The following is a 12,820-nucleotide window of genomic DNA, read 5'->3' as shown; positions in this document are numbered from 1 at the left end:
TATCTACCTTCTACTTACTTACTTTAAGCACATCTACTTTCTTACGATGTTATTGATCAGCATCTTTTCTAATACAAAACCACAACATTGGCGTGAGCTTGCCAAAAGTTGCCTTTTTAAACTTGACATAGATACTTACTTCGCCATTGGCTGGGATCCAACTGCAGCCTGGCTATCTGACACTGCACTTCAGCAACCTACGTAAGTGGGTGGCTGAAGAGTGGTTAAACAAACTACGCTTTAAAGTTACTCTTGTTCTTTTATGGGGCCTCTTCCAATATTCTATCGATCTGTTGTTTTGCTTACTAGATATATAATTTTGACATTAGCCCTAGGTATATAAGTATATATTTTCAAATTCTATCCGTTAATGATAAGTTAAATTCCCCTCAAACTACAAAGCTGGAAAATCCTTTAAATGCAGCCAGGAGATTCTAATTGTAATTAAGTTCACGGGTTTCTCCATAACTCTGCGATATGAAGCGAAATGGTGCTACACAGGCTGCACTTTGCCAAGAGAATAAAACAAGCTAAATATTGTATAAATAAAAATATATCTTAATACCTTTTATAATACTACAGTATTTTATAAAAATAGTGACAATTTAACACATATTATAAGTAAGTTCGTTTAATATATTATCTTCGTTATAATTTATTAAAAGCAAAATAAAAGTGTTAACAATGGAAAAGTACTTAATGCAAACTGGACGTAATAAATTACAAGATTTATAAAAGCTGAAAACTTGCGGAATGTTTTTGCACCTAAAAATTATATTTCACAGACATAACTATAAAAATACTTAGTTTATTATCTGTACTAAGAATTAAGTATCTATACCTATTCACAATCCAATGATGTGGTTCGCGCCAAATTAAAGCACGATTTTTTCGTGTTTGGAAAATATGTTTGACCTTAAAATTAAAAACGAAAATCCTGGTTCTACAAATATTATTACAGTTACACTCTACAATTGACTTAGCGTTGTTTATTTAATTAATTAGCAGTGCTATCACATTTAATTGGTTCTATAAACCTTTTTATATTTGTAGAACTAGGATCAAGGCATCGCGTTCATTCAGCCTCTTAGGCGGTAGTTTGTCCGTGGAAGGGGACATAGACAACTGGTGCTTTCTTTTCATCGTTGGGGTTCAAGGAGGTGTACGCATTGATCACGCGTTCTTGGATCTCCCAACGTCTGCGTTCTCGCTCGGACTTGGCTTTGCGGATAGAGCTGGCCAGCGAGAATGAGAACACGATGCCGATTATCTGAAATTCGATAAGATAAAAGATTACATTTTGTGATAATAAAATCCTGTGATAAGTTTCTTTGAATGTATGATACAACATTGTAATTATGTTTTCCTATAGTTCTATAGTTACATTATTACATACGAATTCAAAACGATAATTACACGATAATGAGACAAAAACCCTCATATTGTAGCTAATTTTACTATGACTTGTGTGAAGGACATCATGGTGTGACATCATTGTGGAGTTCACACGTACTTAATAAACCATTTTGTATGTACACCAAGAAACGTTAAAGTTAATACATGAGTACATACTACAAACTACAAATTGAACAAACATAAACTTTGATGACGACATAATACCTACATACTATGTCTAGTTAATTCTGTCATTGTATCTAATCCGAAAATTACCTACTTTGAATAAAATAAGTAAATCGAGTAGTTTTTGTCATCCATTACAAAAAATGACACCAACCTGAATAAAAGCAATGGTCATAGCACCAGCGCCCAGAAGACCAGCGCTCTGGTAGACCAAATAGAAGACTCTGGGCAGACATCCATTGGCGTACATCTTAGTGCACTCATCGATCTCCACGTCCCCAATGACTTCGTATTTAGACTCGGCGCAGCATGAGTTGGGGACGGTGACGTTGCTGACGGTGATGCCTTGGACGCCAGCTGGGGGAGGTACCACGGCCCAGTCCATGTAGCTGTCCACGCCGCAGCAGTTCAGCTGAGGAGGAAGAAAGGAGTCAGAGTAAGAAACGAGTTTTGTAAGAGTGTTTTGTCATCAAATCATTTTCATAAAAGAAAACACCTGTTTATTTTGCTAGATTGGTTGACGTGTAGGTATTTAAGAGAAATATCGATGGTGGATGATAATGTAGTCTGAAGTCTTACAGTTGGTTTTCAAGCAATAACTTGTGAATTATGTATAATACATATTTATTTATTACCTATATGAATCTGATGAAAATTCAGTAGGTACGTACGTAAATTATAATTTTGTTTATGATTCGAGAGTTGAGTGACGGCCTCAGTAAAATGTTATTGTTGGGAAAATCGAGTAATTTACATACTTCCACGTCATGATTTAAGACAATAACATTTTAAATGAGATGCAATAACTAACATCTGTACACTATATCTTAATATGAAAAGATTTAACTAGGAAGATATCAATGAAAGCAAACCTTTGTACTATGGAAACAATTAGCGATGGTTCTGAGACCACAGATTACCTATACCTAATAGGTAATTATAGTTACGCCGAGACGCCTGCATATCTATAGACATTTTAATTCTATATATACCTACATAGGTATAAATACATATAGAAAACAATAGCTGTGACAATGTCCTTCTGTTATTATCATGAAAATGTAGTCGGTTTTCCTTATTCCATATTAATTTTCAGACTTTTCCTCAATGCTTGCAATGCACTAAAATAACATACACCCAATTGGTCTGTATAAAACAAAATTAATCTTATTTAGGTTTGTATTGATCATACATACGTAACAAACGACACTAACTTTTCAATAATTCCATAATCTCATTGATATCTTAGCCAGGTATTGTTTTAATTTTATCATTTTCATATAAGCATGCGTAGACTTTACAAAATAAGTTACGGAGGTGAGGCACCCCACGCAAATTCACTGATCAGGATAAAAGCCCAGTGAGCACGCACTCGCAAAGGATTTTACAATGTTTGGTCCATTTCTCTACTGGCAACAACGTACTTGTAGAATGTGGACTGTATAAAGCATTTGACTTCCATGCAATTGTTGTAATGTACGAATCTACCTCTACAGTACATTTTGATAAATACTAAGGAAAGAGCTACTGCCTTCAGACTTTGTATTATATCTGAAAATAATATCGCCCCTAAAAATTATAAATTTAATCAATACATGCTACTTGAACACTGAATTAGGTGTACATCAGGGTTGCATATTGGGCTCATCCCAGCTTTTAACGAATTAGTTTCCATAAGTTCATGACTGTCAATTTCTTTCACTTATATACTAAATAATGAAAAAACATATAAAAAATGTGAATAATAATATTTACCCTGCTCTGAATGAAGTCAAAAGCTCCGTGGACTTCATCGTTCTCATAGTAATAAGGCAGTGTGACCCTCAGCTTCTCGTCCAGGATGCTGGCCAGCTGGGAGCGGAGGCTGTACGCTGCGATGGCGGCTGCGATCTCCAGGACGAACACCAGACTGAGGATGACTGCGAACTGGGAGAAGGTAAATTGATATTAATTTTAATTTATATTACAATGATATTTTCACTCCTATTTATACAGCTAGGTTCAATGTATTACATTAAATTAAATCTACATATTTACAAAAATCATAAAAAAGCGAAAAAATAAAACTAAGTATCAAAAAATTCATCCGCATCGCTATCAGCGGAAAGGATTGTTGATATAGTTTGAAAAACTGTTGTGAGGAAAGATGATATAATTGCGTTGTGGTGTCAAAGTTAATGAAAGAATTACTGTAAATGTTAGTAATGTTGGCAAATATACTTTATACTGAAACAAAACATATCTTGGTGATATTTACTATTGATACATTCGAGGTACTTGGACAGTAAATATTTTCTTTTAGAATAGAATGGATAGAGGCACGTGTCGATTTACAATAGTCAACATAATCCATTAGAACCTTAGAAAAATATGAATGACTATATCTAACGACATTATCATGCATTATAATTGGGTTGGTAGGACCAGGGTTGTTAATACAAAGTTGGAAAAACTATTGGACAGCCTTGGCTAGTCCAAGGCGGCTCAAGACAAAACCCATAACTCATAATTAAAAAAATAAAACAGGCTTAATTCTATGGTGTATCTTTCATAGCAATAGACGCCAGCTCATGAAGCTGCTACAGTCTGACTTTCTTTAATAGATTTTCAACTTTATCCCTCAAGCATAAGGTTCAATCTTGCTCGAGAAAAGCACAGAATACTTACAATATTGACAAGGCAGGTGCTCTCCTTCAGGGCTCCGATGCAGCCGAAGAGAGACACGAACAGCATAATGACTCCAATCGCGATGACGAACGTCGCCGGGGAGAAGAACTTGTCGTCCAGGAAGAAGGACACGTCATGGTAGATCGCGTAGATTGTGGTGCCCACTGAGATTATTAGGGCTGAAGTTAGCTGGAAAGATAAGAATAAGGTTTGAAACAACTTTTCAAAGATCGTCGTCATAATCATCATCATGTTGCCCTTATCCCAATTTTATATGGGATCTTTTATCTGCCGTCATCTAGTGAGTTACATTATTCCTCAACAAATTAACAAAAATTTATAAGTATTATTTGTAACTGATCATTATTGGCTACTCGATTATCACCATCATCTCCCTTTTCATCATTAGTTATACGTAGCAGGCACCTTTTAATGTGTTTTCAGCATTAAGTTTTTGCCTGCAGCCTTGGTCGCCACTCCTTAATTGCAGTAAACTATTTTCGTGACATAACGTAGCTTATTTTGCTAGGAAAGAATAGTTGGTGCAACACCTTTAAAACATCTTAAAGATAAGCTACGCATTGCCCAGCAGATTAATAACCCTTTGAAGTTTAAGAAATCTAGGAACTCTTTCTAAGAATCTAGAAACATCGATATTGACTCACGTTGTTTGAGAATAGAAACCTATATAGGTATGTTTTCTCAAACATACTGAATAGTTATGAAATTACAAAGTAACCCCACGTGTGTCTGCATATGAAACTCCATAATATTGATTGCGTCATAATGCTGGCTAAGCGTGACCTTGACTTTTGAGTGGACGCTGAAAATCGATACACCTTGTGACCAGGGTTTGTGTAAAGGTCGAATAAATATGCTTTAGTTATAATAAACGTTTATTTAAACTCTGAAAAACTAATTTACTTCGAAAAACGATGTAATCTACTTTTTCGTAATAACATAAAAATGGTAAAATAGCTAAAAACTAAGCAGATGAAAAATAGCTGCATAATATTTTTGTCCAAGCATTGTCCTTTGTTAGTAATTTCCGTGAGTTGATAAACCTGATTGTCGAACATGCAGATAACAACTCATATTAATCAGGACTAATGTTTGATACAGATTGATAAAACTTTTGTAAATGAAAACAAAGAATGACAAATAAGTTGGCTTGATACAAAATACAGACATAGTTTTAACAGCATTAGCAAATAAACAATTGTTTTTTCAAAAAAAAAACGCAATTTTTATACAAGTTTATTTCATTATGGAAATATTTTCTCACATAAAAGATAGCCCAAGTTTAGTCGGAGATGATACCATAACACGTGACTATGTACTAACAACAGTCAATATGTCACATGTTTTTGTCTTTTCTTCTAAAGACACGCTAATATCCTCAACCACTGAAAAGATGGCAAGTTTATCGTTAACACGGCTTTGCAATAATCGACTTTATTTTTAGAAACATAAAGACTTTTTTAGAATGAAGGAATGTAAGGAATAGATATACTACTTTGCATAGCTATAAATAGGCTGAAATCAATACACTGATAAACTACTGAAAACAATAACACAACGTTGGCCTTGCTTGATGTATAAGGAATAAACATTTTGTATGAACCAATGCGCCGTATGATCTATAACCAGTGGATTATGAAGGTTTTCCTACACCTTCAACAGGCCACAAATAAAGGTTCAATAAATCGTATGTTTTCTTCGAGGAAAAATCTATGAAAACGATCAGCTGGTTTACTTACACTAATGAACGTTATTCAGCAACTTACGCTTTAATGAAAATACTATCAACCAATTCTATCATTCAGCATCTTCAATTTCATGTCATTGTTCTGCAATTCATTCTCAATCTACAATAACAGTTTTTTTTTGTATTAACATTTTAAGAGTGGCTAAAATTCATCAGTAACTTGACCCCAAGCATGTCAATTCTTTTTATTACACGCCTAATAAGACAAATCAACAATAATGCCTGCCATATATTAACCTAGAATGTACTCAAAAATGTCACAATACAAAGTGTGACTAAAATCTAGTCACGTGGAATCAAGAACAATATAAATATTGCTCATTGTTTCTATCGCACGGCCATTGAAATCTAAGTAAACATACATATAGCATTTTCCAGCACAATACAGGTGTAGGATGCTAGTGACGTTTCTACAACTGTATTTTACTCTTTATTGCTACCAAGTTACTAGGAAAGATGAATTGACAGATCCCTGCTCTCTGCTGCCTGCTAGGGCTGCGGAATTGTTCGAAAGTATTACTATGGTGGGTTCTAGTCGATAAAAGTCTCATTCTCTCGGGCTGCACCCGCAGCAGGTCATTTGATGATTTTCCACCAAAACAAGAAGTTCATTATTTTCTTGTGAGTCCTTAATAGGCACTATGAATGTATTTATTTTAGTTTCATTTATTGTAATCATTAAATATATGTACCTATATGGCATAAAATTCTGACAATTCATTTCAATAGTGGGTTTGAAAATATCGATGTAATTTAAATACAAGAAAAAACTCATTCAGCATGTCGATTCTATAAAATATCACAACTCACTTCGACATCACTCTCACTTCGACTTCGACCTAAAGGTAGAATTCCGTGGACGCGACAATAGTCAACCTATGAAAATGTATGGCACCGTTGTCGAGGCCCGTGACAGTCGCGCGCGGCCGACGAATTTCGTAAGCTGCTCGCGGCATTGTCAAAAATTTAATTCTGGTTTTACTAAAATTCTATAGATGTTATTAAGCGCTAGACCATGTTGAGAAGCGTACGGCCGCGAGCGGCTCACGAAATTCGTCGTCCGCGCGCGACTGTCGCAGCCCTCGGCAGCGGTGCCATACATTTTCATAGGTTGACTTTTGTCGCGCGCGGCTGCGACAATCGCGACCCACGGAATTCTACCTTAAAGTTTCGTGATTGACATTTTCAAACTACACTAGCGCTACACTATCGAGCGTGTTGACAAGTTGAACTAAATCAAAGTCGAGATTTTGACAGATCTGTCAAAATCTGTCTATCTATAGGGAGGTAGGGAGAGATGGGCAGTTGGGAGACATGATCAAATCAGAATAAAGGGGGTCCTTTTATTCTGATTTCTGATCATAGTTTTGTTTTTTATTGGGTAGTTTACGTTACCGACTGGTAACGGTGTTCATCCATAGACTATCTGTCATTTCTGTGAGTTGTCAAGAACAAACACTCGTAAAAGTACTTAAATATTTTGTTGCGGTTTCGGATCGTTATAAAGAGAAACTAATGAAAGGTATGTGTATTTTCTATTATTAATTATTGATTGTCAAAATCTCCAGTTACAATTATAGTAAGTCGATGCAATCCACACCTATTATACCTTTAGAAGAGAGTACTACAGCAATAGTTAATGGGCCCCACGTTTTTATTTTAGTCTAATATGACCGGGACCACCTACGTAGGTTGACAGGTAAGTAACTATTTTTTATTTTCTAGTTTTCAGTGCACATAAGATAACACCGTTTAACTTAAAAGTTTTTTTACCGATTTTTTTTTCATAAACTAAGTCAAAAGTGTCCAATGCTCCCTATGGTAGGGAGGCTTGGACATACCATGTAATGTATAATTTGTAAATTTTGCTCTTCTTCGTCAGTGAAAATTTGTGAGGTTATAAATCTGCGCGAAAAATCCTTTATAGAATCTTGTTTCAGGTACCGTTGCCAACTTGATCTAGAGACTATTATATTTAAAATAGTGTTTAAATAAAGTTCTAAGTGTTTTAAAGTGATTAAGTGCCTACCTTTAACGATGGCTAGAATGTTTTTGCTTAAATCTTTATTAGAAGAAGCTCATGCTTTAGATAATTTAGAAAAGCGTCAACAATCTGCTAGAATTCGTAGTTTATCTTTATTAACTCGCGATGATGACTATGTGAGCATATATAGATTGTCAAAGGAGCTAATTGACCAACTGGAGTCTGATTTACTGCCCCTGATAAAGCCCACAAAACGTCGAGGCAAAGGACTTACAACTCGTGTAAAAGTAAGTATTGACACAGTTTATAGTTGAAAAATTGTAATCAAGCACACAATAATAAGAAAAACACTTAGTTCTTAATAAGGAGTATTCCCTTTATGTGGTTTCCCCGCCGTTTTCAAAAGACTCTGTACTTCAGTTATAATATTGGTATTCTCTTAAGTATGAAAATAACCAAATTGGTCTCAATTTTGTTTTCACTAAATCCAGATAAAGTAGGTATTACATTTTTTATTGATTTATTGTTTCACAGATACTATGTACTTTATCATTCTTGGCTAGTGGCAGTTACCAGAAGGTTATTAAAGAACTTATTTATCGCAACCGTCTGCATCTCGTTGCATAAATGAAGTAGTAGAAGCTCTGAACAATATGCCGTAGTAAAAAAATATATAAGGTTTCCTCAAAATCAGCAAGAAAGGCAAATTGGCGCTGTCAGTATTTTTTTCGTAGGGTAAGCATAGATTATATTCACAGCACGAATTTAGATATTTCTGTTTATTTTATACTTAAAAGCTGCCTCAAATTCCTTACAATAACAAATTATAACTAAAACATCATATTTAGCTAAAATTCTGTGTCAAAACTGATAAAATTAAAAACTGATTAATCTCGGTTGACATTTTGTCGAGTGGGGAAGTCACTAGCACAGCATTGGTCGATGTCGAGCTCACTTCACTTCGCAAGTGATTAGGTGATGTTTACAGAATGCAAAATCAAGGTCGTTCTGAATCGAATGCGAAGTGAGAGTGAATAGCGAAGTGAAATGCGAGTTGTTGTTCGAATTTTATAGAATCGACGTGCAGGCAGGCCTTGGCCCTGTTGGGCCCCGCTGGGGTTGCTGACAGTATTCTACTTGTGTAGCCCTTTCATTTGATACCCATATTGAGGGGGCTGTGCCATTTTGTGCCGGCGGCCATATTGGATTTAATTAAAGGTGTATACAAAATTTCAGACCAATCGGTTGACAGGAAGAGGGTGAAATTTGAATTACTAAATTTGATCCAAGAATAAATAATAAAACAAACGGGGTGAGCTAAATAAAACCGTTTAAATATCTCGTAATGTTGAAACTGAGTGTAATTTTTAGGAAAGCTCTTTCATTATATCTAGCCGAATGGCAAAAATGGCGATTTCAATGGCGAAAAATAAGAAATGGCAATAAAAGTTGATAATGATCTGTAAAATCTGATTTTTTATGCAATAAATTGTGAAAAAGTGCCCATCCCTCCCCTACCTCCCCTAAAGTATGAAATGACATTACGAATCGAAGTGAAATGCGAGTTGTTGATCGAGTTTTATAGAATCGCAGTACCGTAATTACTTTTTTGCTTTAAATTAAGTCCGTCATCATCATTATTATCTACGGTCAGCATTTCGGCCTCCGCTATTTTATGAAAAATTCGACAGGGCAAAGAAATCTCATTAACTTATTAATTATGTACTCTTAAAAAAATAATCCTAGCTAATCATGTACTAAGATTATTTGTCGCATCGACTATTAAACTATCATTGACCCATCCAAATAAATTTTTTTGTAATGGTAGTGATAATGTAGTGCTGTTAATGGTTAAAAAGGTCGTATTTTAGTTTTACCAATTGAATTACCCGGTTGCAGTCAGTTACAGTTTGCCATTTTGCCTGTCTGGAACCCAAATCTTTCAAAGAGCATATATATAGATAGTTGCACCTCTTTTACAAATTGGCGATTGACTATAAACTAGTTCCTGCAGCTAATTAGATGTAAAGTAACCTATAGTTCGAACGTTGCAGTCATACAACAGATATACATAGGTACGGATTAAGTTAATCCGCTTAATGTACAGGTAAACATATACAAGGTACCTGTATGCAGATAGATAGGTACTTAATACCTATATTGACGTCATTATACGCTTATCTCGTTATGGAGTTATGCTGATCTTAGTTTAAAAACCAAAATGCTCAATAGGAAAATTAATTTAATCAAAAAGGTCACTGTTATATTAATTGATTGTTTGCTTGAACTTACAGGAAACTACTGGACCGATTTGAAAAATTCTTACAGGTTTAGGTAGCTTATTTACCGAGGTTCCCAAGATTAACGCGTCCAAGCAAGTAAGCAATCAAACAAATTCTTCAGCTTTATTAGTTTGTTTTACACCTTAGTTTTACAAGATCTTTTTCAAACTTGGATGCCAAAAAAACGTAGCTTATTTTCTATCATAGTAATTTTCCCGTTTCATATATGGAAGACATTGACGTGGTCAGTATTTATCAAGTGTTTAAAAACCTACAAAACCAACCAAAAATACAGCTGAGTTCAAAATTGGTCTGTTCAAATTCGACGTAATAGCCTTTATTTGGCGATCCACGAATACATGTAATGTAGGTAATATAATGATTGTTTTATACATACGTATGGGTATTCTACAATCGTTTTTATTGTTCACAATCACGTGAATTGGCATTCGGGGGTATTGGACTTGTCATGTTACCACAACAAACAAATTACCAAGGTTTACCTTATAGGTGCAATTAATTTTTTTAAGGTTTACCTTACAAGTAAATACTATACATATACTTATCCTACAAATATATGTGTTCCTTTTCCTACTATTGGCTAATTGGCAGTTGTATTACTTGTGCCCGCGGTTTCATCCAACTCCCGATAAGATCGATAAGAAGAGAAGGTTATGTTTTTCTGATATATTAGTATGGTAACTACCAAGTTTCATCAATATCCATCCATCAATAGTTTATGTATGCATAAAAGCGTAACGCACATAGGTACCGCTACCTACTTATATGCTTACAACCTTACGTCCTTAGCAAGTCTTATGTATTTACTTAATTCGTAACGATAGGGAGGAAATCAATATGTGTTTATATCTACTGATAACGATAAAGTTTCCTGAAGATTCTATGACTGTATACTCTTTCAGCTTTTCCTAGAAGTATTAGGTGCACCTCGCAAGTCGACACTATCGTTACTAACCCTATATATTTCTTCGCCCACGAATGTAAAGGACTACGTGGGACCTTACTCAAGCTCTAGAATTATCTTTGTGACAAAAATTTCAATCGGTTTTGCATCCGTTTTAGCATGAAGCGCGACAGACAGAGTCCCTTTTGCATTTATAACATTTAGTAAGGATTACAAACAGGCAAACTATGGCCAGTTTTGTAAAATATGTCCACAATTTTTCCTACTACTGCAACATAGTTGTTTATCTTTTAATCAACTCAATTGAACGCAGCTCTTTTCACATAAAATAGCAGTTTCAAGGCGACTACGTCATAGAGTCATTATAATCAATTATGAACGAAGAATGGTCAACGAGGGTCATACAAACGCCAACACGAACAGCGATCGATATTCGAAATTCAAAACTGATGCCTTAAAAATGTTGCCAGCCTTGGTAATAAGCCGCTTACAGCCGCTTTACATGTATCGCTGGCAATACTTTGTAGTACATACTCATTTTATCGCCGCCATATGTAAAAAGGTGAGCATCACTGTTAATTAGCCTTCAGGCTTATCATTTGGCGTTAATTATGGCACTTTGTAACGTTATCATGAGGTGTCTGAGCAATAGCCTTTTGGTTTCCTTTTATAGTAGGTAGATATAGGTTAATAGAAAAGTTTATTAGTAATTTAGACATTAGTATTTGTGTCTGTAATTTTATTAGACTGTAAATAATGTCAGCATAGATATCTAATGTTAGTGAGTTTATCCTTTATGGTCAATATTTTACCTTGTAGCTACGTTATTCAAAAGGATATTTAAATACAAAAAATTGGATATCATAATCGCTTTTCATATTTACATACAATCTATCATATACTTATGTACATATTAGTTTATACACTAAACGATAAAACTGTATGTAGATATAGCAACAAAGGCATTTCATTTTATCCACCAACGTTGATTCATAGATAAGAATTGCGCAAATAATATGGCGCAATTACGTACATAGAACTCTATAACAAAACACCATAGTTGGAAAACTCACCACAAATATAGCTGTTATGCACAACAGCATATATTTTATGCACTTCATTCCGACTTCTGAACTGTTCGTCGTCATTTTGGACACAAAACCTCCTTTGAATGTTTCCACCTCGGTTATCGAGTTCGAACTGAAATTTTTCACTAACTCTTATCAGTTTGATAAGCGAACGCGCGCGCTGTAAGTTCGTTCGCGACTGATTCGCGCCAGCATTTAGGAGTCACAGAAAACACGACGTTTTTCCTTTAGCCAATTAGCTAGCTTTAAAACTGCGCTAAAGTTATAGCAAATACTCGTCATGCGAGCGATGGCTCTAAATATTACGTGACTTTGATCGAAGTTTGAATTGTTATTGATTTGAAATAGGAATGGGGAAAATTATTCGGGTCAGTGGTATCGTTGTGGTTTTAAGTACGATAAGTAGGTACAGGAAAATTCAAATTAAATCTAAATAAATAAGTAATATATGTATAGGTGTTGTTATTTTCTATGATTTCAGTGGCGTTAATTAGAGTAGGTACGTTCGTATATTTAATTATTTCT

The 12,820-nt window shown here is 34.9% G+C and overlaps 1 protein-coding gene across 1 annotated transcript; it reads right to left on the bottom strand.

The window, feature by feature from the left end:
• Positions 1 to 836: 836 nt before the first annotated feature.
• Positions 837 to 12,485, bottom strand: LOC110372713 (CD63 antigen). Its single transcript, XM_021329658.3, has 5 exons — positions 12,281 to 12,485; positions 4,249 to 4,437; positions 3,337 to 3,507; positions 1,736 to 1,993; positions 837 to 1,270 (listed from the first exon to the last, which is right to left on the bottom strand). The coding sequence occupies exons 1-5, from the start codon at positions 12,353 to 12,355 to the stop codon at positions 1,088 to 1,090; spliced, it is 876 nt and encodes a 291-aa protein (XP_021185333.3). The 5' UTR covers positions 12,356 to 12,485; the 3' UTR covers positions 837 to 1,087.
• Between the last annotated feature and the right edge of the window lie 335 nt (positions 12,486 to 12,820).

This window comes from Helicoverpa armigera, chromosome 9 (assembly GCF_030705265.1).
Source record: "Helicoverpa armigera isolate CAAS_96S chromosome 9, ASM3070526v1, whole genome shotgun sequence".
In the NCBI taxonomy this organism is placed as follows: Eukaryota; Metazoa; Arthropoda; class Insecta; order Lepidoptera; family Noctuidae; genus Helicoverpa; species Helicoverpa armigera.
This window is presented reverse-complemented; position numbering and strand designations above follow the sequence as displayed.